At 41.1% G+C, this 27,523-nt stretch overlaps 1 protein-coding gene across 2 annotated transcripts; it reads right to left on the bottom strand.

The window, feature by feature from the left end:
- Positions 1-958: 958 nt before the first annotated feature.
- On the bottom strand, positions 959-27,523 carry FBXL5 (F-box and leucine rich repeat protein 5). Of its 2 annotated transcripts, none has more exons than XM_033160040.1 (11): positions 27,334-27,523; positions 22,435-22,650; positions 20,305-20,400; positions 18,439-18,634; positions 17,020-17,202; positions 15,226-15,351; positions 13,842-13,990; positions 13,551-13,633; positions 10,393-11,115; positions 8,413-8,561; positions 959-1,772 (listed from the first exon to the last, which is right to left on the bottom strand). In XM_033160040.1, the coding sequence occupies exons 1-11, from the start codon at positions 27,415-27,417 to the stop codon at positions 1,696-1,698; spliced, it is 2,082 nt and encodes a 693-aa protein (XP_033015931.1). In that variant the 5' UTR covers positions 27,418-27,523; the 3' UTR covers positions 959-1,695. The 2 variants fall into 2 exon arrangements, with proteins under 2 accessions (XP_033015931.1, XP_033015932.1); XM_033160041.1 differs by having other exon boundaries at positions 18,445-18,634; positions 27,334-27,522.

Here is a 27,523-nt window from a genome sequence, read left to right as displayed (position 1 = left end):
TGAAAAAGTCAATGGGGCTGCCTTGCAAGATGAAAAAAAAAAATTGGCGCGAAAACCTCCGCTCTGCATTGCTGCTTTGCTAGACGAAAAATTTGCTCTACAAAGACACTCGTAGAACAAATTATTTTTGTCTAGCGGGGCACCACTGTAAGGACTATTTAAAGATGCTGCACAAGAGGTGGGACCAATCTGTCTACTGGTTTAACACTCTCTGTACCGCATATACCTTTCCTGTTTTTATGCTAACAATTGAAACTCAGGGTCACTATACAAAATTAAAGAGATGGGATGAAACGTCTGTTGTTGTCCCTAAATTTCATACCAGTTGCGGCAGAAAGTTTTGTGCAAATTCATCTTCAGTTTAATGCCATACACAGTTTGAGAGCTCTAGTTTACTTGATGTGCAAACACAGCAATTACTCATACAGCAGCAGTACAGTCTGACCGTGTCTTGTGCAGAGGTTCCATTCCTGGGGTAAAACATATGGGGGGAAGCATGTATACTCAAACCACCCACCTCCCTGGAACCATTGTGCAAGCATGCTTACCTTTCCAGAGCTATGCAATGAGTAGGCCTTGCCCACCCCACAAAAAATGCAGGGGAGAACTTGGTTTGACCACAAACACTGCTTTGTTTTGCTCTTCTCCTGGGATGCTCTTGTGAGAGCACTGCAGAGCCTGATAAGCAAAGCAGAGAGCTTAAAAGCTTTCTGCGCCCAAAAAACTCTGCGCTAAAATAACTTTTAAGCTGTCTTCCTTCCAGGCATTTATGTGATTTCAACCAACCTTCAACTGAGTTAAGTTGAAATTGCACATGTTAAACACATGTAAGTTGTGGCGATACTGCATTAAAAAGTTTACCAACACATTTAACTCTCAAGTTGCTGGAACAATATTGTTATTTTGCAATGCCACTGAACTTCCCCTCCATTTAAATGAGCAGATTACCACCAGCAAGTTCCTTAAAGCTGAAAATTTATTTATTTCAGTTGCTCTTACAGCAGAGAAATCACTTCTTGGAAAGTCCCTTTCAGAATTCAGCATCTTTAATGAATTTCTATAGACGATACAGAGGGTCCTGGTTGCTATGCAACTACAGTTAAGCAAATACTTTGTGAAGCCCACAAAAAGATGTGGCAAACAGTCATTGGCTAGCTAACTTATCCAGACTCTAACAAACTCAGATGCTGATGGGAATGTTTCATTTACTGTTCTTTAAGCTTATAACATATGAAGTCAGTGCTAAGACAAAGTATCTGTAATTCTGCAGTAAGACAATTCTGGGATCAGAAGTTATGGGAGAAATCACTACTGAACAATATATATTGTTATCCAGATGTATTTAATATTTATATTGAAGCATGAGCTTAAAAAATAATAATCTTAAGGGCTTAGCACAAAACACAAAATAAAAATATTAAGTGCCAAACATTAGGGGGAAAGTGTCAAAACAATCCGAGTAAGTTTCACGGCACAAAGAATTAAACCTCTCACCTTCTGAAATCAGAGTGAAACATTGTGAGAATGGTGTGACACTACACAGTTTGCTTATAAGATTCTGAGTTATGGGGCAGAAAGGACCTACAATTTGCACTTCAGAAGGGAACTGTTAACACAAGATGCGGACTGTAAGTAAAGTGCATGAAAGGAAGCCTGCTGAGCTAATGAAGTAGACTGAAAAGGAAAGTAGTCAGGTCATTCACCAGAGCGGCAGCAGGCTCTGAAACCACACTGCAAGTTCTGGCATCCACTGGCGGTTTCGGCGTGAGGACCTGTGTAAAGACAGAACAAATGTGAAAGGAAGAAAAAGGGATGGTGTTCATCTTGTGCAGTAGCCATTCATAGCCTTTTTCATCAAGGGATATTTCATATTCATTAAAAGTCTCACATTGCCTTTGTAATATCTTACTGGTATACAACTGATTATACCGCATTTAAATATGCAGCATATTATTTGCCCAACAGACTTCACAGCAGCGCTGTGGCCTTCCAGGTGCTAGACTACAAAACCCATTATCCTTGGCTGGGGATGATAAATGTTGGAGTCCAGCAGCACCTGGAGGGCCCAGGTTAGCTTCCTTGGGCTCAACAAATTTAGCTCCTGTATGAGCTACCTATTGTACCTGGAAGAAATGATAAAGCACCTAACTTTTTAAAAACCCTCCAGAATAATCTGTTTCCCAAAAGTATACTCTGATGAGTAGAAGGTTGCCAGTTCTGGCTCAAGATTGTAACTTTTTTTTTTAAGTCCCATACCAAAGTTTTACCAAGTTTCAGCAACCATTACTTACCTTCATTTGCAAGTAATTTTAATAAATAGTGAAATTACTGCACTATTGGCAAAAGCCACATATGCATTTAAAAACAGGTGCCCTACATTATTTCAGGCACAGGACATTCATCTTAATGAATTAAAGCCATGAAACTGGCCAGACCAACCCTGCTGTCTCCTTGCAATACTCGGGGTATTTTATATAATCTAAACTGGACAGAAAGTATGTGAGGGTGTGTTATCAAACAATAACATGTCTGAAAACAGTTAAGGGGGAAATGAACCTCTTTCATTACTGAAACCAGCATTTGTTAGTACAATTCAATATTCTGGAAATACACCGAACACACACTTCTGGCTATTCATCTTGTAGGATTCATGTGAAGGGCACCTTCATGTAACAGCAGAATACTATTATTTATTAATTAACAGCTTATATGTCAAAATGGCTTCTAAGCAGATTACAGCTATAAAATAAATCCATAATTAAAACGCACAGCAACATTAACACATTTGTAATTAAAATGCACAACAATTTAAACAGTAACAGTTAAAATAACCAAGTCATAAGATCAGGGAAAGGCTTGCCTAAACAGGTGTGTTTTTAGGATCATATGAAACTATCAGCAGTGCTTTGCCTTCCATAAAGCCGCAAGTAAAATAATTTATTTCATGTACTGTACCTGGGTTAAACAGACCAATTTTCATAAAGAGAGGTGTCTTTTTTCCCTTTTTTTGCATGTCCTGTCGTAAGGCCAAACTACATATGCTATTCATGCTTTATAAAACCATAAATTTATATTGAAGGCCATGTGTCCTGTTCCAGAGTCACACTTGTTTCCTGCCAAAATTTGATCTCCCAATCTGCTATTTGCTCCTTGTGCTTGTAATAAACGGCATCTCTTTGGGCAAATAGCAGCTGGGATTCTTGGCAAGAAATGAAGGTAGTGTCTCATTTCAGATTGGGAGAGTGCAACTGGTTTTCCTCAAAACAAAGTTAAGCATGCTTTTTAAAAGTGTAAATGCAGTCTGGTTCTTAGATGGATACTCAGTTCCTTAATTTAAAAAGTTTGAAGGTGAAATTTACTGAGACAAAACTAGAGAAATAGCAATTTTGAATTAGGATTTTAAGACATACATTCAAGTTAGGATATGTATCATCATCTAATTGTGTAATATAAATTAACAAATTAATTACCATACTTTTCTATGTATAAGACTAGGTTGTTGTTTTTTTACTAAAAATAATGTTAAAAGGGGGGCATTTATACATGGGGGCAATCGCCCCCATTTTCTTAATTTTGAGTCCCCCAAAATAGGGGACATCTTATACACAGGGGGGGTCTTATACACAGAAAAATAAATAACAGCATATGCTGGAAGATCAGATCAGAAAAACTGGTTTTGCGCCCCATACTCAGAATTAGAGAATTTCCATGATCAACAAGAAAACTAGCTAGCTTTTGGGAGGGTTGAATGATTTTCTTTTCCTCTGAGAGCCCAACACTAAAAATATAGCTTCCCCCACCCCAAAACACAAATCTTAACTAAAAACCTTTGGTCATTGATGAAAGCCTAGTTGACTGAAGCATTTTTTTAGACCAACCACAAATGCTTTCCCTTTTACCCAACAAATCATATTCAATGTGGTTTATTTGCTGGTTTTCCAAGTACTCTGACAGTGCACTTCTATACATGCCAACTCAGAATTAAGTTTAATTAAATGCAGTGGGATCATTTTCCAGGTAAATAATCCCAAATCTTATATCTATTCAGACGACACTCAAGCTACAATTTTAACAAGTTTAGGAAAATCAGGGCAGGGGCAATTTAATTATTTGCTGCTGCAAAACAAAAAAACGGGAAAACTGAATGATTCTCTCTCACCCAATTGATACCAATTCACAAGTGATAAAATGAAATGAAAAAAACTAAACAGATAATGTTTCAAGAAATATTATCTAGAAAAACAGCAAAAGTGTAAAATGTTTGGCTTTTAAAAAGCACATTAAATAGAGAAATAAACTTTTAACAAGAAAGTGACAGAAAAAATAGTTATCTTCCGTCCCCCCCATTTAAACATAATGGCGATTGAGCTAAAGGAATGACGTTAAGGGCTGTTTTGTGAAGCTGTTACAATTCAGAGGTAAAAAGATGGAGGTATGCTTTACAGATTTACTATATTTTCTATTAAGGAAAAGATTGGTTTGATCACCACTTTAGTAATAAACATAAAATTTTAGAATGAATAAATTAGAATAAAGAAGAAATCTCCTGTACCAATCATTTTGTTGTGGTATACTATAAAACACTTTCTAGGAGATACTGGTTCCTGTTTTTGATTAATGTAATTAAGAGTAGTATCCAATTAGTCACTCTCAACTTAAAGAACACATCCATCAGGAGAGGGATTTTTTGGCACCTTACACCTTGTCAGCAAGAATATAGACAGATAAGGTAGTGTTAGGTATGAAGGTAGTGTTATAGATATAGATAGATAGATATGGAATGTATCATTATCTCCATATTTCAAAAAAGAAGCCATTTAGCAAGCCTTTTACTTTGGAAGGGGAAAATGTTAACACTTAACAGAAAAGGATGACATCTGTTTGGCAGTACCTAATTTAAAGGGTGTATTATGAAGCTCATCAGTTCTGTTAGTTAGCTTCACATTTTCACAATGAGAATGCAAAAGCCCTACACCATAGAGCAGGAATTGTTTTATTTATCTGCAAATGTTTAAACTGCTTTTCAGGCACATTGCCCTCACAAGGCAGCACACGAAGATTCACAACAGTGTACTATATAAGACCATCAGATTAAAACCATATCACATCTCTCTTCAAGTGAGCTGTAGTAATAAAACACAGCAATTGGTTAACTCAGATAAAACTAAATATCAAAAGCTTGTTTAAAAGTCAACAATGACAGCATGTATTGTACTGTCTGGGGGTAGGGCATTCAAAAAATGTGTGAACAAGGAGGACCTGTTCCTGTCACCTGTCAAGTTTAACATCCTTCACTAGTAGGGCACTAGCTGTTGATGTTATTATAGCTTTACAGAAATTTAACAACTTGGAATAAGTATAGAAAAATTCTTTCAGAAGGTATTGTCGCCATTAGCATTGAAACTAGGGTAAAGGTAAAGGACCCCTGACAGTTAAGTCCAGATGCAAACAACTCTGGGGTTGCGGCGCTCATCTCACTTTACTGGCTGAGGGAGCTGGCGTTTGTCCGCAGGCATTTTTCCAGGTCATGTGGCCAGCATGACTAAGCCGCTTCTGGCGAAACCAGAGCAGCGCACAGAAATAACCTATTTATCTACTTGCACTGTGACGTGCTATCAAACTGCTAGGTTGGTAGGAGCTGGGACTGAGCAACGGGAGCTCACCCCGTCACGGGGCTTTGAACCGCCGACCTTCCGACCAGCAAGCCCAAGGTTCAGTGGTTTACATTTAAGTTGAATTAATCTGTTAATTATCTTTCACCTTTCTGTGCACTACCACATTCACCAACTTACTTCCTGTTGTATCCAACAACTTGGAGCTTGTTTATGAACTTACTTTCTAAAAATGAAACAGATTTCCCAGAAGATCAAGTACATATGACCTCTGATTTCAACAATTGCTACATATGCACACAACTAAGAGAGCACCCCTATCTTGCCATCACCTTGTTCTGCACTCTTGAGAAGAGCATCACACCCACAGCACAGCCTTATTCTTCCTTATCAAAGCAAATAAGAATATCATAGCAGTTTTTCTTCCCTAGCAGAAAGCTGCTTTTCCTTGTCATAACTGCAGCATGAGCACACACCATCAGAAAAAATAAGGGAGGTATGCAGTCAGTGTGCTTTATTTATTTATACAGCAAGAAAAACTGAGGTAGGCGAGAAGCTGCAGCATATATGGGCTTTCCAAAAATGAAGCGCAAGGCATAGCTGGAATTGAATACCATAGTTGCCTAGCCTAAAGGCACTAGAGGGCTTTATGACCCCTCATTAAGAGTGAACAAACCCACACACCCATCCCAAAGGGAAACAACATCCAAACAAGGAAATGTTTGTTAAGACATGAACCATCCAGTACAGTACTTACATTTTGAGAAGAGATATTATGTTAAGAGCTATCCATTATAGCAGTTCTTCACAATCTACTCTTAAAGATGATGTCAGCAAAATAGTTACAGTTTATGCAAGCATTAGCCAAGGTGAAATATTTTTCAGTGGCTGACATTTGGTCACTTACACGCGTTAAATGAGACTTTTAGGTTGTCGGCAAGGCAAAATGCGCTGTTGAACCATGCAAGAGGAACAGGATAAAACAAAATCTGGGCAAGCCACTCTCAATAGCAGATACGCCCCAGGATGTTTCCAACTGATCCAGTTAGGACAAGTTAGTCTTCTTTTCCAGAAACAGCCAAACAGCATAATGTTTTGGGAGGCAATAAACTGTGCAATGAGGATTTGTTGTTGTTACTGAAAGGGTTGGTGTAAGTCTGCTCCTTAGGCTAATTTCAAATGGCCCAAAACTCCTTTTATTCATTAATTCCAATAGCTACCTTAAGACAAACCATCCATGCATCCACTGTACACTAAGGACAAATTATTTAAAAAGAGAGAACTCTCCATTTATGTTGTGAGAAACTTCAAAGAGGAGCACAAAGTAACACTACTGGAAGAGATACAGACGTGAAACGTTCAGAAGTAATTGGATGACTTCAGAGTTTGTTCCAATAATATTATCTGAGGCAGACTTGGGAAGGGGAAATTATGTTGTGGTCTACTAGCTTGAGAGTTGCATCATGTCAATAACTAATCCAGTATCACAGCTCCTCTTCTGTGAAACAAACCAGTCAAAGTACCTGTGCCAACAAGATTCCCACAGAACACGGAGGTCTAGGCTAGGCTTGATGGGATTTCAGCCTTGTACACTACCATCACTTTTGTCATATTAAAATAAAGGCATTTCAATAGTTAGGAAGTTAGCAGCAAATGTCAAACGGAATCAATCCATTTTCAAGAGCTCAAGATCAGTGTTAGAAACAGAGATATGAAAGCTAAGAGCTAAATGGCACCTTAATACAAGTTATGGGCGCAACAACGGAATGTCTAGGTGTGCTTTTTTATAACAAGAATACAAAGCTGAAAACGAATGAACTGCAGCTAAAATATTATGCTCATTTTTCACATGTCTTCCCCTGCCCACCCCCCTAATATTCTTAAGAGGGTCTCTTCTCCAGTCTTCAGAGAGTAGCTGGAAGTGGGGAGGCAGAAAAAGGTCCTCCTTTCCTTCTACTCTGCAGTTTTAATCTGCAATCTTGGGCGCAGTACTGTGCTCAGAGCTCGGAAACTGCTCACACTAATGAAATTCCCTGTCACAAAATGCGCCTAGAACAATGGGAGTTTTGAACACTGCTCAAGATACACAACACTCCATATTAACATTACTCTTTCCACTGATTCAAACTTTTTCAATCCTAATGTAATCTCATTATACCAAAATGAGAGCTATCAAGAAGTGGAGCCAGATACTTAAGTGAAATGGGATTTTAAATGATCCATCACAAGTATGTTTAGAATGGTATCAATAAAATCAATCAATAAATATTTATTGCGGTCAAAGACCAGACAGCAAAGTTAACAACAGCAACATATGCCACAACCGCATAAAGAAGCAGATGTAATTGAGAATTCCCTATAAACTTATTTACATTAAAAATAACACTCCTTTAGCTAAAATCTGTATTCCAGAGATCATAATCAGTACTCATTCGCCAGCCATCACTGTCACCACTGCCTGTCTTGTCCCTGCTGCTATAAAACAGAATTTCCGCAACAGGCATGATATCCAAATCTTCATTGGCAAGAGGGTATTTAACATAGGTTTCCTCTGAACCGCAAGATAATTTCCTCAATAACAGTAAAATTAGCTCTCTTCAGGTATCACGGTACAACGGGCAGTATAGAAGAATGTGTAATATTTAAATCTATGCCTTCATACACATTAAACTTTTAACAATGAAAGGCTAACATAACTCAGAGGACCTGCAACTACAGAAAGGAAGTGGCTTCAAATTCTGTTCATTCCAAGGGTTAAATATAAATGCTTTTAAAAGGTACTTTATTCAAAAGACATTACCGTTAATGTTATCACAGTAGTAAAAGTGTTCAGGATTCAGAGAAGGGCATACAGACACCAAATCCTGCAGGCCTGCACCGGTTACAGTCAGGCAACCGGAGAGATTGAGGTGTTCTAGATGAGGGAGCCCACCTCCCAGAGTCAGCATCCTAGGAGTGGAAAATAAAGGCACATTAAGACCATGCCAGGAACCAAACAGGCAGCAGGAGAATTCTGCTTGTTTAACAAGATGATATATACATTTGAACTACTCAGGACTTTTGATATTTGAGCATTTATTTCCTCGACCTTCATTATAGCAGCCATAAAGTTCATTAAACACTACCCTGCTTCATGCAAAATGAATTCAAGACTGCCACTATTAGTGTAGGGCCCTGCTGGAATATATGGTTTGTTCAGACTTAAACCAAACTTTCTTAGAATTAGACACCTACTATGCTCACCCAGTCCTACTGTAGATAATACAGTACAGTGGATGAAAGGCAAGGAACAGAGGTGGGTTGTGGTACTACAGTCATATAGGATCCTGTTTGACTTTTGTCTGTAACCAAACTTAGAGGAAAGCAGAGATTCCATAGTAGTGATAGGTAAATAAGCAAACAAATCAGAGTTAGATCACAGAAGAAATTGACCATGGTAGTAACAAAAAAGGAGTAACCTGGCATCAAGACAACTTGATGAAGCTTGAAGTGCATGAGAGTAGACAGCAGTTATTAAGTGACAGGGGTAAGGCAGCAGATGTCTTCCTATGCCAATCTAGAAAGCCTATTCAAAGTAAATGAACCAATTCCCCCCGTTCTCAAGTTAGCTTTTGCACATACTATAAGTGGATGTCTCCCATGCTATGTCAGATCTAACAGCGAGTCCCAACAGAAAGCATGTAGTTGTCTAAACTGGTGGCAAGATGTTCTAGAACAGGGGTAGGCAACCTAAGGCCTGGGGGCCAGATGCGGCCCATTCGCCTTCTAAATCCAATTCCTGGTCCAGGAACCAGCATGTTTTTACATGAGTAGACTGTGTCCTTTTATTTAAAATGCATCTCTGGGTTATTTGTGGGGCCTGCCTGGTGTTTTCACTTGAGTACAATTATTTAAAATGCATCTCTGGGTTATCTGTGGGGCGCAGGAATTCATTCATTATTATTTTTCAAAATATAGTCCGGCCCACCACATGGTCTGAGGGACGGTGGACCCAGCCCCCTGCAGAAAAAGGTTGCTCACACCTGTTTTGGAAAACCCTTCTTTTGAAGACCGCATCAGTGTATGTGTGTAGTTCTAACTTGTAATGTCTGGTGAATGTTGACGCACACATTCATCCCAAGGGCTATTTAAATTTCCAAGCCAGAAACTGGTTTCATGTATTTTAGAAGATGGTAGTCATGGGTACTCCAGTGGGAGCATATAACAGCAGCATGATAATGCCCAGGTCCAGTTGAGATGGAAGAGCAGTTAAGGTCATCCTGAGTTGTAGGAAGAGATGAACTCTCTCCACTCTAAAAGAGAAGCTATTCAGCAACCCAGCTGAGCTCGCTCGCTTGTGATGGCTGAATTAGCATCCAGTGTTTGGTAGGGAGTTTTCTTCCCGATGATGAACATGTTTTCTTTTATTGTCTTCAGATATACCTAAAGGAGGGGGGGGGGAGCAAGGAGACACCAGAAGGGGGGAAAGTGTAGTTGGGTTTTTTGGGGTTTTTTTTAGAAAATAAAGCTCCCCTCCCCACCCCGGATTTTGGAAGAGAAAACTTTACAGAGGATTGTAGTCTAAGAGAAAAAAATTCAGAAAAAGGAATGTGAACTCAAAGGCATAGAGGAATAATCATATCTGCTTTGGGCAAAGCACTTCTCTACCTCCAATCGTCAACGCATTACCACCAGATTCAGTGATTAAGTAATGATGAGATAACAATATGATTTTGTGTTGTTTGTTTGTTTTTTAAATGATATTAATGGATTTTGGTGGGGTTTCAAAGCGGCTACATACCTGAGACCATGGTCTGTTATCTGGTAACATCCTGACAGACTGAGGAACTGAAGAACTCGCGCTGTCTCATGGTCTGATTTTGCACTCCTGAAGTATGCAAAGTCTTTCCCCTCTGACTGTTTACTAGTCCTTGGTGCATGTTTAGATAGTGCAGAGGATCCTGGGAGTGCCTGAATAGTTCTTAAAGCTGTCCCAGCACAACAGAAAGAGTGACCGCAGTAGGTCAAGGCAGGAGCACAGTGCTGCTGCCAGCAAATACTAGTCCTTAGTCCAAAAATGTCTTTGCTGCAGCATGATGCAGAACAAGTGAAATTTGATGAAGGTTCTACCACACAAACTCCTTCAATATTTCTGTGTTTCCACTCAGCAGCATCTTCAATATCTGCTAGATCTTCCGCATCTAACATCCAGATATAGGCAGAGTTAAAGCTCTCTGATCTGACAGGTGCAATCCAATGGCTTTCATTTCCTTCTCCTTTAATCAAATTTTCATTTGCAATATCATGCAAACTACAGTTATTTTTGCTGGTCTGCATGGCAATGTCTTTGCTTTTCCACACAGTTTTTCCATTCCTGTTTTGATAACTTTTCGGAGTTCCTGCTTCATTGGGTAACAAAATACCCAAGGCTCTGGAAATCTTTTTTACAGCCACATCTGTGATTCTCTCACATCCAGAGAGATCAAGATGCTGGAGATTCTGGCAGCAACCAACCCAAGACCAACTGAAACAAATATTAACATATTTGTTAACCAATATTTTGTTATTGTCCCAACCAGCATATTCAAGCTACTGCAGATAAAGTATTCTTATTTGGATCAATGAATGTTCAACTCTAAGTGCATAAAATACTAAAAGAAATCAGTTAAGGATTAATAGCAACCATGCCATGCATACCCAACAAACTAGCTTTTCCCTTCTGAAAAGGGCATATAACTCTCCCTTGTAATGTATGTAATGTAAGTGCAATTCATAGATTCTACGACATTCATCACCTTCCCCTACTATTGTCCCTCAACATAGTTCAGGTGACCTTCCAGATGTTGCTGAACTACAACTCCCATGACCATTCCTTGCCATTGGGTATGCTAGCCAAGAGCAATAAGATTTAAGTCCAACAATACTTGGAGGGGCAGATGTTCTCCACCTTTGCTTTAAATTATCTGACTGCTGCATTGTAGGACAGGTCAAAGGGTACGAACAAAAGGTTGCAACTCCTGGTTCCCACTGTTGTTTTGACTATCTGGCTGCACTGAGAATAAGAAAGTATAATGCTCCCTCCAACCCTTCCCCCTCCTTTCATGCACAAGAAGGGAAGGTTAAAGTATTGTGCCCAGTTCTGGATACCGCAGTTTAAAAGGAAAATTAACGAGTGGGATATGTACAGAGGAGGGTGACCAAGAAGATCAAGGATCTGGAAGTCATGCCTTAGGTGGAACAGCTGAGGGAGTTGGGAATGTTTAGCCTGGAAAAGGACCCTAAATGGAGATATGATAGCCATCTTCAAATATCTTGAGGGCTGTCACATGAAAGAGGTAACTAGTTTGTTTTCTCCTGCTCTGGAGGATAGGATCCAAACCAATGGCTTCAAGTTACAAGAAAGCAGATTTTTGACAGTGGAATCAACTCCCTCAGAAGATTATGGACTCTCCTTTATTGGAGATATTTAAGCAGATGTTGGGTGGTCATCTGGCACTGGTGCTTCACGCAGGAGGTTGGACTAGATGGCCCTCAGGCCATGGTCCCTTCCAACTCTACAATTCTACAATAAGCTTCCATTATTGGTTTGTTGTCTGCTTCCAGCAAAATAGCAAACCACCAACAGGAGCCTCTGATCTCCTCCCCTCATGAATAGACGGAGACAAAAAAAGAAGATAGTGCATATATCCATGGCTTGTCTGTTCATTACCATGCCAAACCATGAGTTCGTGTTGCATTTGAATAGGATCTCTGTCTTTGTAAGATAGGCAGCTCAGTCAAAGCTTTGCTACCAACAGAATGTCAGCTGCTGCTTGTGTGTGCATGCTGCACTAAGCCTTCTTTAAGAATCAAAGCAATGATAACTAAATGAACCAAATGGTGTGGACAGACAATCATTCTCCATCATTTGCCAGGTCAAATGCAGAGGAAAAGACTGAAAAGGGTACTTCCCTACAGAAACTGAGTGAACAGTCTACTTTTAGCAAGGAAAAGATGTCCCAGCCTATCACCCATGCCGGAAACACTGGAGGGAAATAACAGGGAAGCCCTATTCTGTATATATAAGCATGGTACAGAACTGGACAATGCAGAAAACAAAACATTTTAACTACATTTTCCACATTCATGGATCACTATGGTTTAATAAGCATTATTAGCCAAGAGTGTCAGACTAGGACCTGGGAGACCAAAGTTCATATCCCACTCAGCAATGAAGCGGACAGGGTGGCCTAACCTACTTACAAAGTTATGTGATGATAAAATGGGGAGAGGAAGACCCATGAATGCCACCTTCAGCTTCTATCTAATAGCAAGCTGCCATTCTTGCAGCACTGGGATTTCTTTTTTTAACCGTTTTGCTGTGGGCAGTTTCAGACTAGGTGGGCAGTTTTTTCTTTTACCTACTCCTCCCATTTACCAGGATCCAAGGTACATTATCTTTCCCACACAGATAGTGTAACAAAGTCATCCATCAAAATGGATTTATGGATCTTGTCCTGCTAAAAAGCACATTTGCTTTTAATGTCTCAATTTCAGCTTTAACACACATATTAGTTTGTAGTTATTATCAGAAGGTTGTAGCTTTCTCAATAGGTGCTCCCACACCTTTCCAGTGAATTGTAAATCCCATATGATTATAGAAAACCAATTATTGTTAATAATGTGTTAGGTATGCCTAGGTATTGCTGGTCTGCTCTGCAAAAACAATGTGCCGCAGAAGCAAAAGACTCACACTTTATCAGAGACAGGAGCAATGGAATGTAGTCTTAGACAGAATCATAACCCTTGTCTAACTCTTTTTCCTCATTCTGCAGGTAGTGTATGATACGTAACAACGTCCAAAACTAACATTTATCCCTGCCAAAAACAGTTCACATAATCAAGGCACTAGTAATTACTATACTGTTGGCTATTTACCAATGGCAAAGTAAGCAACAGACACCCCAAAGGATTACCAACCTTTCAAATGCAGAATCAGAAATATCAGTTTGAGTGAGATCAAGATGCTCCAAGTTTGGACAGAGTTCTAAGATCTGTCTGACCTAGGTTTAAAAGAAAATGGAGTATCAGTTTATGGTTGCAATAAAAACTATGTCAGAGATTATATTGCTGTCTTTATACTGTTAATGCATCTTGAATACAGAGCAGGCAGAAAAGCAACACAGAGATTATTTTATTGAAAAACACCCACTTAAGCACCCTTATTATTCTTTACAGATTCCCCAGTTGTATTCATTATGTATACTGTACCATTTTGTTAGATATGGCTGAGCTGTAAGCCAGCACAATTGTTTTCACTGAGGTGCCTACACGTGGGAGAACATTATGAATTAAGCCCTGAAGAAAGTCCTTTTCTTTTTGAATAATGCTGATAGCCAAGGATTCTTCCACATTTTCTTCTATAAAAGGGATCAAAAGACAAATTTAAGAATAAAAAAGTACATATATACAAAGTATGCAAATATATTAATTTTAAAAAACATCTATATATCAAATGCTGTCTGTGCCAATGGAAGACCGGCTAATTAGTATAATAAAAGCTGCAACATAAGTACTTTAGTCAAAAGGACAAATTCCAGGTGCACAGCTTCTCCCTGTATTTTTTGCCAACCACCACAAGAGGTCAGCCTTCAGAGTAATGAAAGTAATCTACGGTGTTAACAGTCACAATCTGACACTGATCAAAAGTACACTATTCTATTCTGAAGCTAACTTACCATATACATACAAACCAAGCTTTCCCCAAAACAACAAGGAAACTATGCCTTAAATTTGATGGGCTTGGTAGTTCTAACTTTATGAGAAATACCGGTATGTCAATCAATAGATGTACAAATGTACAAGTATGCTTACTTAACTCTAAACATCAGTCCAAAAGACCAGGAGTACTAATAAATAGTGAAGGAAGGGGTAGAATGCTGATTAACACAAAAATGAGGGAAAATCAGTTTTTCTCAAGAATAGCCCCCTTTAAATGTCCTGCTATTGGTGACATGCTTTTTTTGGTCACTAGTGTCTACATCCCTCAAACAAACAGACCTATTCCTCTGCAAAAACAAGCCATGATCTCATAGTATCCTTGCCAAGTATAATACTCTAGATGAGAGGTTTTCAAGCTTTTTGGGTCCACAGCTCCCTTGACCAACTACCTTCTTTCTGCAGCACCTCTGTGGGGCTCAGGAGCCCAGTTATGTCACCCCTTCCCTGCAGAGCTGGCAGCCTCTCACCCTTTTTCGAACATCCTCCCTTGTGGAGTGTTCCCTTAGCCTCCTCTCCCCTCTTGGGAGCCCTCTGGGCAGCTGCTGCCCCTGGTTTCTGAGCTGCCCCTGCCCCGCTCCAAAGAGAGTTGCCTCCTCCCACTGCTCCTCAGGGACCTGGAAAGCCCCGCCCCTGACCAGTCCCAGAAGCACCATTTGCCTGCGGAGCTTGCAGCCAGGGCTGCTGCAACAAACAGCTGTGCAATCCTTTGGGAGGCAGGGAAGCAAGAGGGCATCAGAGGAGAGAGGAAAGAAAAGAGGGACAGAGGCCAATGTTGCCCACGGCACCTCCATAGCACACTGGTTGAAAAGCACTGCTCTAGACCACCCAAGACAAAACTGTAAAGGGAAGGTATACAGTTCAACCCTTAACTTACCAGACTCATCTATATCAGCATCTTCATCCCATTCCTGAAAAGCACGGCTTTCATCTTTTCTGTTTTTTACCCATTCTTCATCAGGATCTGTATCAAGGTCACCTGGTGGGCCACTGGACCAGACTCCTAAGTAGCCAACAAGAAAGCATTTAATTATGTTACAGCATAACATATGCTGGAATTACCCACACAGAACAGGAAGGAGTAGGCTCTTTAAGAAGTGTCAGCCAGCAGAAAACACAATGGTGTTACAAAGATCATGCATGCTGCTCTCCTTGTCCTTAATCCTTGGAGACTGGGAAAGTAGCACATGTAGAATTTGTATCTCCCCTCTTCTATTCTGAAAAGGGCCCTCCCTTTTCAGAACATACTAGCGGTTCAGTGCTTGGGTGTCGTTCCCGGAATCAGACATTTATTGCTAGAGCTTAGTCATCAAGGTGTCAAAATCAGTTGTAATAGAATTGCACTAAATTAACAAGTAGAATAAGGAAAATTAAAATTAAAAATCCTCATTTTTTCTTTAATTTTCCTTTAATTTTAATCACAAGTGGACTCTTTATTACTGCAATTGCAGTTGTTCAAGATAAAAATCTAAAGTCGTACCTTGGTTTTGGAATAGCCTAATTTGCAAATGTTTTGGCCCCCAAACACCGCAAACCCGGAAGTGACTGTTCTGGTTTGTGAATGTTCTTTTGGAAGCCGAACGTCCGACGGGGCTGCTGATTGGCTGCAGGAGCTTCCTGAAGCCAATCAGAAGCCATTCTTTGGTTTCCGAACATTTTGGAAGTTGAATGGACTTCCGGAATGGATTCCGTTCGACTTCCAAGGTACGACTATTTTGGAAAGAGAAGAAATGAGCACTGAAATACTTATTTTAATCTCTTTACTGCACTCTTTACTGCATTTGCAATTGTTTATGATAAAACGGATTTGAGAAGGAAACTACTTTTGCCATTGTTATGGACATTTATTGTTTGTTTACAGATGGTTGCCTTATTGATATTTTCTTGTCTAATCAGGTGCCCTCCAGATATAGTATGACTACAGCACCCATCATCCCTGACCATTGGTCATGATGGTTGGGGGCCGGATGAAAATTGAATCCAACAATATCTGCTGGAGGTCATTTAAAATAACTAAGACTGAACATAATGAATTCTGTCTGTCTTGTATGTAGTATATCAGCAGTAACTGGTCAATGTAGGGCTATTCACAAGTTACACTGGTAGCTGGCCATCATACAGGATTCTCAGGGCAGTGAGGGTCTAAACTGCTGATTGGGATGACTCAGAATGTATCGTCACCTCAGTTGACATGGTGGGTTGCAGCTGTACTGATTTGGATGCCTCCTGAGATAATGTTGCTCACCTCGGCAACAGGTTCCCGAGATAAAGGCAACAGTCTTATCTAAGCTAGGAAACTGGATGCCATTTTGACTCAAGATGATAGACCAAAATGTGACATTGGTGTCACTTCACTTAAACTGGAGGTGGTTTTCACCTACATTTGAATTTCATTGGATGCAATGAGATATGTTTCACTGTGTGTACAGTCCCAAAACTCACAAATTACACTAGCCATTTAAAAATCACTTGGGGGGGTCTTCAAATTTCTGGGAAGCACTGGACACTCCGCACTAGCCAAATAATATAGATATGCCATGAAAAAAGAGTAATTTACATTTACAATGCTTGATCTCAGAAATTATATACCCTACTCCTTAATGGCTTTTCTTTTATACATAAATGGATGGTAATCTAAGCTTCTAAAGAGCTGGGAATTTCAGCAACTTACCTCTGGCCCAGTGCACGGGGTAAAGATGTTTCCAAAGAGATCCAGTTTTAGCCAGCTGAGACCATTTGCTATTTACTTGACTGCATCGACACAACTCCTGAGGGCTAAGGTAACTAAAAATAGTCAGCACAACCTCAGAAGGAAGATCAACAATATTGGTGGTTTGCCCTGTTTCTTCAGTTTCTGAAATATATGGGAATACATTCAGTATATTGGTAGTGGATAGAAGAGCATTATTCTGTTTAGGATGCAACAATAAAAAAAATCATCACTGAAGCTGTGGCACAAGAGCAGAGCTGACAGCATGTATAAATGGGGAGCGGGGGCAGAGCCCATCAACTTATACATCTCTCTCTCAGGGCCATAGCACTGAGTGTTGAAATCCTTTTCCAAAAGAATAAGAAACATAAATACTACCCAAACTCAACTGCTACTAAATTGCACAAACATTAAGCAATTAAAAAAAGTATAACATGTGAAAAACCAACAAACATAAGCACACTCAGCTGTCCTGGATTGAAGCCTAAATGTTACTTCCCAAGCTCTCTAGTGTCAATTCAGCCAGCCATCACTTTTTAAAGTCTTGATTTATTTGTTGCCATTTATCTAACTGGTTTTCATATTAGCCACCTCATCCAAAAACAAAGAAGCATGCAGGACAAAATCATTGTGTTTTTATTTATTTTTATTATTTTATTAAATTTATATACAGCCCTATACCTGCATGTCTCAGGGCGGTTCACAGGATAAAATCAGAATATTAAACCACAATATACATAATTCAAAATAAAAACATAACCAACCCATTTTAGAATATTTTCCAACCTTTTCTTACCATGCTGCAGGTGTTCCTTATTAATCTCTATACCACAAAGTAAAAGATGTACTTGGAAATAAATGCTGCTATTTTCAAGAAAGCTCATCAAAGCACTGCTGCTACTTGTTCTGGCAACCCTGCAGGACCCTACTCTGCAGCATTATTATTATTATTATTATTAGGCACTACCTTCAATCAGAAAATGAAAGCTAGTCGGGGGTGAAAATGTGCAGTCTAGGATATGAAAAATGTTTAAATGAGTAAGACTGACCAGACCTGAGTATAACAGAGACAAGATCACTGAAGAGACTGAAAGTAACTGCAACCTGCATCAAAAGCTCAACTTATAATAATAATTTATTATTTATACCCCGCCCATCTGGATGGATTTCCCCAGCCACTCTGGGCGGCTTCCAACAGAATGTTAAAATACAATAATCTATTAAAAGCCTCCCTAAACAGGGCTGCCTTCAGATGTCTTCTAAAAGTCTGGTAGTTGTTTTTCTCTTTGACATCTGGTGGGAGGGCCATGGAGTTATGTGACATTATTTTCTAGAAAAGCAGCTGAGAAATTCAGAAGATTGCTGCAAATAAAAGGTTACCTTCACCTTGATCTGCTTTTTCATCCACAGAATATTTAAAAGCTTTCTGCAGTTCCTCAGCTTGATTCCAGAGACTAATACCTCTACGTATTTCTGCTGCAGCTTCCTTCTGGGAGCAGTGTTGCGCAATTACTTTCTTTTTTATGTCTTTCAATTCCTCATAAGTAAAATATTCCATCAACATTGGCTGGAAAACCTAAGATACACAACAAACGTCACTTTTTGCATAACCCACTTGTTCCTGTTTTTGAAATACTACATATAACTTTCTCAGTCTAAGATTATCAAACACATATGATACACATACAAGGATGAGAAAGAACATACACATAGGATTAGCTGCAGAAGGGCTGGGCGATATCTGGTTTTTAACATGAAATATCACCAGCTAACCATTGCAATATAGCAATATATCATGATGTCTGAAATAAGGATGGGTGACTGGACTGAGGAGGGAGGGAGCAAGCAGGAAGTGCGCCCAGGAGAAAGGAGGCAGCCAGCTTGCTCCAGTGAAGGTGTAGGCAGGCAGGCGCCCAGGTTCTTGGGCTCCCTCTGCCAATTCCAGCAACTGGACTGCAGAGGGAGCGAGAGAGCACTGGGCGCCCAGGGGTGAAATATGCTTTGCTGGCAGCAGCTGGGGAGCAAATGGAGATGTACAATATATTGCCAGCTCAAAAATTTTGAAGCAGCTATCACAATCTGAACTTCAAACCAGTTTCAAACGATGTATTGATATAACACCAAGCTCTGCATATTATTTTGCAGATGAGCACCTGGACAGACAGTAACTCATAAAAACAGACATAGAAGCATAGAATTGTAGAGTTGGAAGGAACCCAAGGTCAATTGGTCCAACCTGCTGCAATGCTGCAAAGGCCCTGCCACAGGTCACTGTCAACTCGGCAACCCCCAGTGGTGACAACCACCAACAGAGCCTCTTCTGCTGATTGTATGGCCTGGAGAAGGTGCTCTTTTAGGTAATTGTGTTCCAAGCCATTTAGGGCACTGTATGCTCAAACTATTCTTGAACTGGGTCTGGTAGCACAATGGCAGTCGTGTAGTGATCCAAGTACTGGTCCCATTGGGCTGTCATACTTACCAACCTAACAACTGCATTCTGCACTAGTTGCTGTCTCCAAGGGCAGCTATACAGAGAGCACATAACAGTAGCCCAGGTGTGAGGTCACCAGAGCATGGACAACTGAGGCCAGGCAGGCCATCCCAATTCAGGAAAAGCTGATGAACAAGCCTAGGCTGTGCATAAGAACTCCCAGCCATGGAAGCCATTTGAGACTCCAATGACAAATTGGAAACCCAGACTATGAACCTGGGGTATAACCCTACTGAAAACAGGTTGTACATCCAATTCCTAGACCCGGGAACTACTGGCCCACAACACCTCCAACTTATCAGAATTCTGCCTTAGTTTATTAGTCCCTCTCTCTCCCATAAAGGCTTCCAGACACTGGTCCACCTTCACAGCCTTTCCCGAAAAAAGTGATGGAATGGAGAGATAGAGCTGTGTGTCCTCAACATACTGATGGCACTGTGCTCCAAATATCCTTGCAGAAAATGGAAAAGAAGAGAAGCAGACATGAGCTTGCCATTTTTGGCAGCAGACCACTTTTGTCTTTTGAGGAGGACACCCTTTTTTATTTGCTTTGAATACCAAAACCCCCATACCACAAACTGCTCTTAAAGCTTCAAGCATTTGCCACAAAGTAAATATACCTCCTGCTCAAAAAGCACATCTAAAGCTGGCTTGGACACATGGCATTCTGAAGCTGATTTAACCATCCAATTCCTATCCGTTCACTGAGTACAATCTAATGTAATAGCCAGAAACCATTTCCTAGTACAGCTCACCTCCTCCTCTTCTTTCATGTGAGGAAGGAAATCCCTGGTAAAAGCTTCAAGCCTCTCCTTTAGCTGTTTCGCATAGTTTAGTTGTTCATATTCATTCTGAGAATAATAAAAAATAAATACCATTACTAAGCATTTGAGCCATTTGAAGCTTTAAACACTTATGATCAATTGTTAGAAATTGTTAAGTTCTAAAATCCTTACAATTAAATATGAAGCAATATTGAAGTACCAATTGCTTTGTGTCAGTTTCCACAGTAAGTTCAAGCCATCAAAAACAACACACCTCTTCTTTAGATGTCTTAAAACAGATGCCCAGAGACCAACGTATATAAAATATGTTAGCATTTCATTTCTAAAATGCTATCATTTTAGTGCAAATGTAAACACTTGTTGTCAGCATGTCTAAATATATAAGGTAGATTTTGAAATAATTCCCCAGATGATGCTTCAGATTCATTTTAAAGCAGTGTTTTTCAACCTTTTTTGGGCAAAGGCACACTTGTTTCATGAAAAAAATCACGAGGCACACCACCATTAGAAAATGTTAAAAAATTTAACTCTGTGCCTATATTGACTATATATAAAGTAATTTTTCAATTTTTCCCACGGCACACCAGGCAACATCTCGTGGCACATTAGTGTGCCGCGGAACAGTGGTTGAAAAACACTGTTTTAAAGAACTTGCAGGTGACCAGATTTTGGGAGTATTTCATTGTATCATTTAAGTACTTAACAGGCACTGAAAACTAGCAGTGGTACCAGTAGAATTCAACAAATGAAAAGGTTAGAAAGGATTGCCGTCTGACGTGTCAGAAGCATGGAAAAGTAACTACTGTATATTCTGGCGTATAAGACTACTTTTTAATCCAGGAAAATCTTCTCAAAAGTCGGGGGTCGTCTTATACGCCGGGTGGAGAATCTGCAGTCGAGTATACCTCAAACTCTATATTTTAACTGGAAAAGTTGGTGGTCATCTTATACGCCCAGTCGTCTTATACACCGGAATATACGGTACATATGCCACTTTGCAAAGATAACATACAGTGAGCCAGCAGCCTATAAACTCATGGGTCTCTCTGATATACCTATACATTTAAAAGGGGTTAGAAAATGGCAGTCCAGGGGCCAGATGCAGCCCCTCCATTCAGTCTACATAACCCCCTTCTCCTGCCAGACAAGTTTTAGAGTTTAAAAAAAAAACCCTAGGGGTCTAATTTTGGGAGGGAGGAATCAGGCAGGGTTTGCATCTGCGGAGGGAAGTGCTTACCCTCTTTGTGATGTGAATCCCTCATGCCAGAATAAGGCTTGGGGGGAAAGCCTTCTACTACTGCTAATGGAGGGCTGTTTTCAATGCTAACTGCCACTTGGGGAATTTGCCTATCTTTAAAGGAAGTACCACTAGGAAAGGAAGGCTTAAACTTCCCCTTCCTAACTGATATCTATGAAGATCACACACACCCCTCCATCAGCTATTTTCCCACCCTAGTGTGGTGGAGGGAAGAAAGAGCAAGAATCTGCATACATGCATGTGTAAGGAATGTGCTGTATGTGCATTCTTGTGGTGCAGGAGAGAAAGAGCATGGTGTGCCCATGGGCACTTTAATCATATACTCCATAATTAGCCTCTCCTGCCAATGGCATACGACCCCCAAGAGGGGTGGTCAAGGTGGAACAGAGCCCTCCAACTGAAAAAGATTCCCCACCCATCAAATCTTAAAGCTATGATGTTCTTATTCATCCACGTCCCATGTGACTCCTGTTTTATAAGGGGTGTTATTCAGGCATGTCATACTCCCAGAAATGTCAGCTGCTGCCCAAACTGCTCTCAACAAAAAGCAGCTGCATGCTAAGAAGTAAACAATATGTTTAGAGAGGTTCCTTCTACCTGAAGGAGTCAAGGATGCACAATAAAGTTATGACAAAGCCTGAAATTCTAAAGCACACTTACAAGAAATAAGTTTCACTAAGCGTAGCATGGCTTCTTTCTAAGCAAGCATATATACAACCAGCCTCGTAGCACCAGAACTACGCTTATGTAAATGAGATTGCACAAATTCACACATGATCTCAGAAATGTGATTTTGCATTCCACCACCCAGAAACCAAATACTCTTCTTTCTGAAAGCTCACCTTCACATTTTTCAACCCTTTCTCAAAGAGGCTAAGCATTTCTGAGAGTTTATTGTCTGAGTGTACATTATACACAGTCCGGCTGCGTTGCTGAAGTAATCCAATTATGTATTCATTTTCAATTTGTTCATGCATTTTGAATTCCTTAAAAGTAGCATATAGGGATTGAAGGAGAGCCCGGAAATCATTGTTGTTGGAGAAGTTGGTCTTAGAAAGCTGATGGGAAGAAACAAAAAGTGATCAGTTTCTTTCTGGGAAATACTCAATAAATCATTTTATCCTCTAAAAAGATATCTGACACCACCCCATTTCCCTGGTCAAATGTGTTTCCCCTCCCCACCACAGGTGTTTCTAACTCTGATTAAGAACAAAACAAAACCTACCTGACAACACATTATTCATACAGGTAAAAAGTCCTTTAAAGTTATTTAAACATATGGCAAATATATCAAAACCTCAGTTTTAACTTCAGTAGTAAATGTAAAGCGCCTTCTCGGTAGTGGTACCCGCCCTGTGGAACGGCCTCCTACCAGATGTCAAAGAGAAAAACAACTACCAGACTTTTAGAAGACATCTGAAGGAAATCAGTTCCTACACTCAGGAGTATAGCCCAGGACGATGCTCTTCTACAATAAGTTAGCAACCATCCTTCTACACTAGAAATATGTGACTATGGACTATTCTGAGGTATCAGTGTTCCCAACCAGTGTCAAAGGACAAGCCCCAGAACAACCACAGAGGCAACATCCAGGCAAACCTCAGCACCCAGACCAGGAACATCTGGCCAGACAACAAAGACTTCTTCCCTACTTGGGACCCCCAAAGTAGGGATCAATGCCAACTCTGCCACTAGTATCCAGCACTCTTGTTTCTCAATTGGCACTCACAGCTGCCCTTTCCAAGACGGCTGCTGCTTGCAAGCTGCCACAACCTATCTTGAACAGTTTGTGCTTTCTCACTCCGTGGGTGTGTCCCACTGTCCTGGGGGGTGGTTCCTCCCATCTTGGTAATTCTACAATGTACAAAAGTGAATGCCAATGCACAGACAGTATGAGATCACTTTAAGCTTTGTATTTGGTGTGCATAGAAATAACATGAGAAGAGCAACTGCCAAACACCACAAGCATTACCATTTACCAAAGGGAACCATTACACCACTACCCACTGAGACTACAGCATAGCTACAGAATGAAGCCTTTGGCACTTCTCTCTTTTGCAACAGGAAAGAGAAGACACAGCAGCATCTGTTGGAACTAGATGACAACACCTTCTCAGAAGCAACCTAACCTCTAACAGTGTTCCTCCATCTTTCCTACACTTTTCTTCTAGAGTGCAGATGAACAAGAGTAACATGAAAACTGCTCACCTTGAACAACAGCTGCAGGAGGTGCTGCTGCTGCTGATCAACATGCAAGTAGGAGGTAGGCTAAGGAACCAAAAGAGATTGGTTGTATACAGCTCAAAGGACTCAGCTAACGCTGCTAAAATCATTGAGAATAGGGTTACAGAATAGGGTTGTACAGGGCTTGCATTCCGGGTCATCAAGAAGATGCAAACCCAACCCACTGCCTTCCGGGGATGAAACTGGCATGCACATTGGGCGGCTGAGTGTGCCTTGGTCACACACAAAATGATCATTCCCTGTACTGAGACCCTTTACAAGCTTGATAACTGCAAACATCTCCTTGTTTATGAACAAAAGTGCATGAAATATCTAATCCAGGAGTCCTTCATTGGGTGAGGGGGAAAAAGAAGAGAGAGAAATCCTTTTGCAAATTGCAAACACAATTAAGGTCAAAGGTTTATTTAAGAGATTATGTAGCATGTTCTGACATAACTGTGTAAGCCCTGCAAATGCACTAATTAAAGACTAAGAATTTCAGAGGACTCCTCCTCCTCTCTTCTTTCCACTCCCATATTCCATCAAATGACTGAAAGGAAAACAAAGGAAACCATCAACCCAAATTGATAGTGTCCTTAGTACTGGCAGCAACAAATGACATAACTTGAGAGGATAGTGCAGGGGCAAGGTGGTGATTTAAAACACCAAGGGGGGGGGGGGAAACAAATTTAAACCACCAATTTAGATCAAGTTTCCCACTGATACTTTTCATATAGTACCAAAATAATAGTGTAAATATGACCAATACACCATGTTAACTTATAACTACAGTATCATAATATTTAATTACTACAGTGAAGCCTTACATCTATTTGTCACACCTGCCTCTCATAAAAACAAAAATGAAATACCCATGACTGAAGAAAATGTTTCAATGTGACTGTGAAAGGAAGACAGCAGAAGAAACCACAGGAGATGGGTAAAAATACTCTGAAAGGCAGGGGGGGAATGTAAGGGGGAAATGTAAAGGAAAAGCCTTCGCTACTAGAAGCTTCTGAATCAGGAAGTTCTGCCTAAAGCGTGGAGGCTGAGTGACAATCCCTTCAGAGAAAATGTCTGTACTTAGCCTGAGAAAAGCTGAGCTATGGAACTTATTGCCACAAGGAAATGTGACCAAAAAAGCAAATCCACTGATTAAATATCAGTGGAAAATGATGTCTGTAATTGCCCGCTGATTTTGTCAACGCTTCCATCTGCCACCATTTGCCCTGCACCACCATCTTGTTGGGCCTCAGTATTTTTCAGTCATCTCAAGTGGACTCTGGGGGTTGAGAGCTGTACTACAGCAACCCACACCACATGTGATCATATACAGCAAATTCTGTGTATTTGACATGCATATGGCCAAGTAAAATGGCCCCTCACCTGAAATTTTTTTATTAAACTGCAAATAAAGTTTACCCTGAGCTTCTCTTTTCTACAAAGGCTTTCCTGTAGTAGAGCAGGGGCAGGGTGTGGGGAGATAGATCAGGATATACCTGTACATCTGGGAGTGACCTGAAGTAGATCAAGTCTTTCTTACTCCAAGATAATTATGGTAACAATGGCAACAATTATGCTACTGACATGAAGTAAGGGTGGGGAAGAGGCGTACACAGAAATGGATATTTGTGTATTGGAAGGTGTGTGAGTTCAATTCAGTTCTGGTTCAAAAAAAACCCTCATGGACTGAGATTTAATTCTAAGTACCTGTATTTTGTACCTCTCTCCACTTAGTAGACCTCAGGAATCTAGTGAAAAACTAAGTCCTACAAGCCTGGAATCTGCCCTGCCCTACAGTTCGATAGCACCCACCTGAAACCTACAGTTTATATTGTTTTATGTTATTCTTTACTGGCAACTTGAAATAAAGGCGCATGAACACACTCAATAATCAAAATCTGCATTGCTACATGGAAAAAACTGCTAACAAAAATTGTAGTTGCAGATTACTTTTGAGGGAAGAGGGGTGTGCAGCTGCCAGGTAAATCAGTTATGTTGCTCATTCACAGTGTGGGACTGCCTATTTTACAGAGTGCTAGACCACCTTTCTTCAACCTTGAGCCTTTAAACCTTGTTGGGATTACAACTCCCATAACCCCTGATCATTGGCTAAACTGACTGGGTCATGCCATCAGCATCAGGAAGCTGCACTAACCAAAATACTGTACATTGAGCAATACATTATCTTCGGCACATCTCTGAGGATTGGGCCCCTGTGATCTCTGCATTTCCTTGCTCTCTTTTACTTGTTAAGCTGCCACCTTAAAAAGCAAAGACACCTGCTTCAAGGAACGTGCACTCTAAAAGGATACAAGGAGAGAAAATCTGCTTTTAAGTTGGGCCTGCTGACACACCAACTCTGCATTACAAATGTGACATGAAGGCTGGCAACATTAACCTCACCCACAGCAGTGACAGGAGGAGGAGGGACTGCTGGGAGAAGCGCAGAGAAAAGAAATGCCATAGTGCACCTGCAGCAGCACAACCGGGTACCGTCATCTGCCCCACCTGCAACAAAACTTGTCTCTCCCATAGCAGTTTCCACAGATTCACGCAGCAGATTCACTTGACCTAGGCCTTGGAGGGCTAAGCCAGCTTCTGGGTCCTGCCAGAAACCAGCTGCTTTTTTGCCTGTGTTTATAACTTTATTCTAATAAGACTTCCGCCCTTGTCCTCAGACAAGCTTGCATGGGCCTGGGTCTTTACAGCCACAGCAGGCACTGCAACTTTCCTAGAGTTTAACTTCAACCCCGGAGGCGCACGCATCCACTGTATCCTGAGAGAGAGGGATGCCAACAACCTATGTTTTTTAACATTTGGACTTTTGAACGAGTTTTTATTTGTTCATATTCGACACGCATGGTTCATGTCATCAAAAGTCTAATGATGTATTCTACAGAGTTTCAGCCTCATGTAGCAGCGCAGTTGGGAATCGCTGTGGCCGAGGGGTGTCGGAGGGAAAGTCGGCGGCTAACGCACTTAGGCCGCGGTTCGTTCGGGGGTGCTGCCTTTCAAAAATACTGTATTATTGAGCCAAGGACACGCGTGCGTGCGTGCACACGTGTGGCGAGAAGGCCGCATCAGAGATTTAAAAAAAAACATGCGGAGAAGCTGCGTCACGTCTCCGCTAATACCGGGAAGGAAGCGCAGCCGGCGACGGACCCCCTGCGAGGGAAAGAGGTTCGCAACCAAGCGCATAAAAACCAGGGGGAAAAGAGGGGAAATCTGCAAGTGGAGGAATGTGGCCATCGGCGAGTGGAGGGTGGGGACAAGTGTGCGGACGACGGTGGCCGAGAGGAGTCACGGCGCGCGCCAGGCGGTGGCGGCTGCGCAGGCGCACCTCTCTCCTTCGGCTCCCCTGAGGGTGCGCGCGCATCCCCTCTCACGCAGCAAACGAACGCCGGCCGAGCGAGGCCTGAGGGGGGCGAGGGGCGCACGACCTCCCCGCGCCCCCCACGCGGCTATGCCCGGCGCGCCGCCTGCCCCTCAGAAACCACCTCCTCCTCCCCTCATACCTTGTCACAATAAAGCCCGACGAGTTGCTTCATCCGCCAGTGCGGGGCCGTGAAAACATCCACCTCCTCAGGGAAGGGAGCCATCTTCTCTCCCCCATATATATATAGACGTCTATATAGACAGAAAGAGAGACCCAGGCGCTCTCGCTCGGCAGCCGCGGCCAGAGACGCTGCCCCTTCTGCGCGTGCG

Source organism: Lacerta agilis, chromosome 9, assembly GCF_009819535.1.
Source record: "Lacerta agilis isolate rLacAgi1 chromosome 9, rLacAgi1.pri, whole genome shotgun sequence".
NCBI lineage: Eukaryota > Metazoa > Chordata > Lepidosauria > Squamata > Lacertidae > Lacerta > Lacerta agilis.
The sequence above is the reverse complement of the archived record's forward strand: the minus strand, read 5'-3'. Positions and strand labels throughout refer to the sequence as shown.

What these genes read in the sequence shown, in the direction of transcription:
- FBXL5 (XM_033160040.1), bottom strand. Translation starts at nt 27,417, where the DNA reads ATGGCTCCCTTCCCTGAGGAGGTGGATGTTTTCACGGCCCCGCACTGG. An exon ending in TCGGGCTTTATTGTGACAAG is followed by an intron (nt 22,651 to 27,333) that starts GTATGAGGGGAG and finishes TCTTCCCATCAG; the next exon opens with CTTTCTAAGACCAACTTCTC. An exon ending in AAGGGTTGAAAAATGTGAAG is followed by an intron (nt 20,401 to 22,434) that starts GTGAGCTTTCAG and finishes TATTATTCTCAG; the next exon opens with AATGAATATGAACAACTAAA.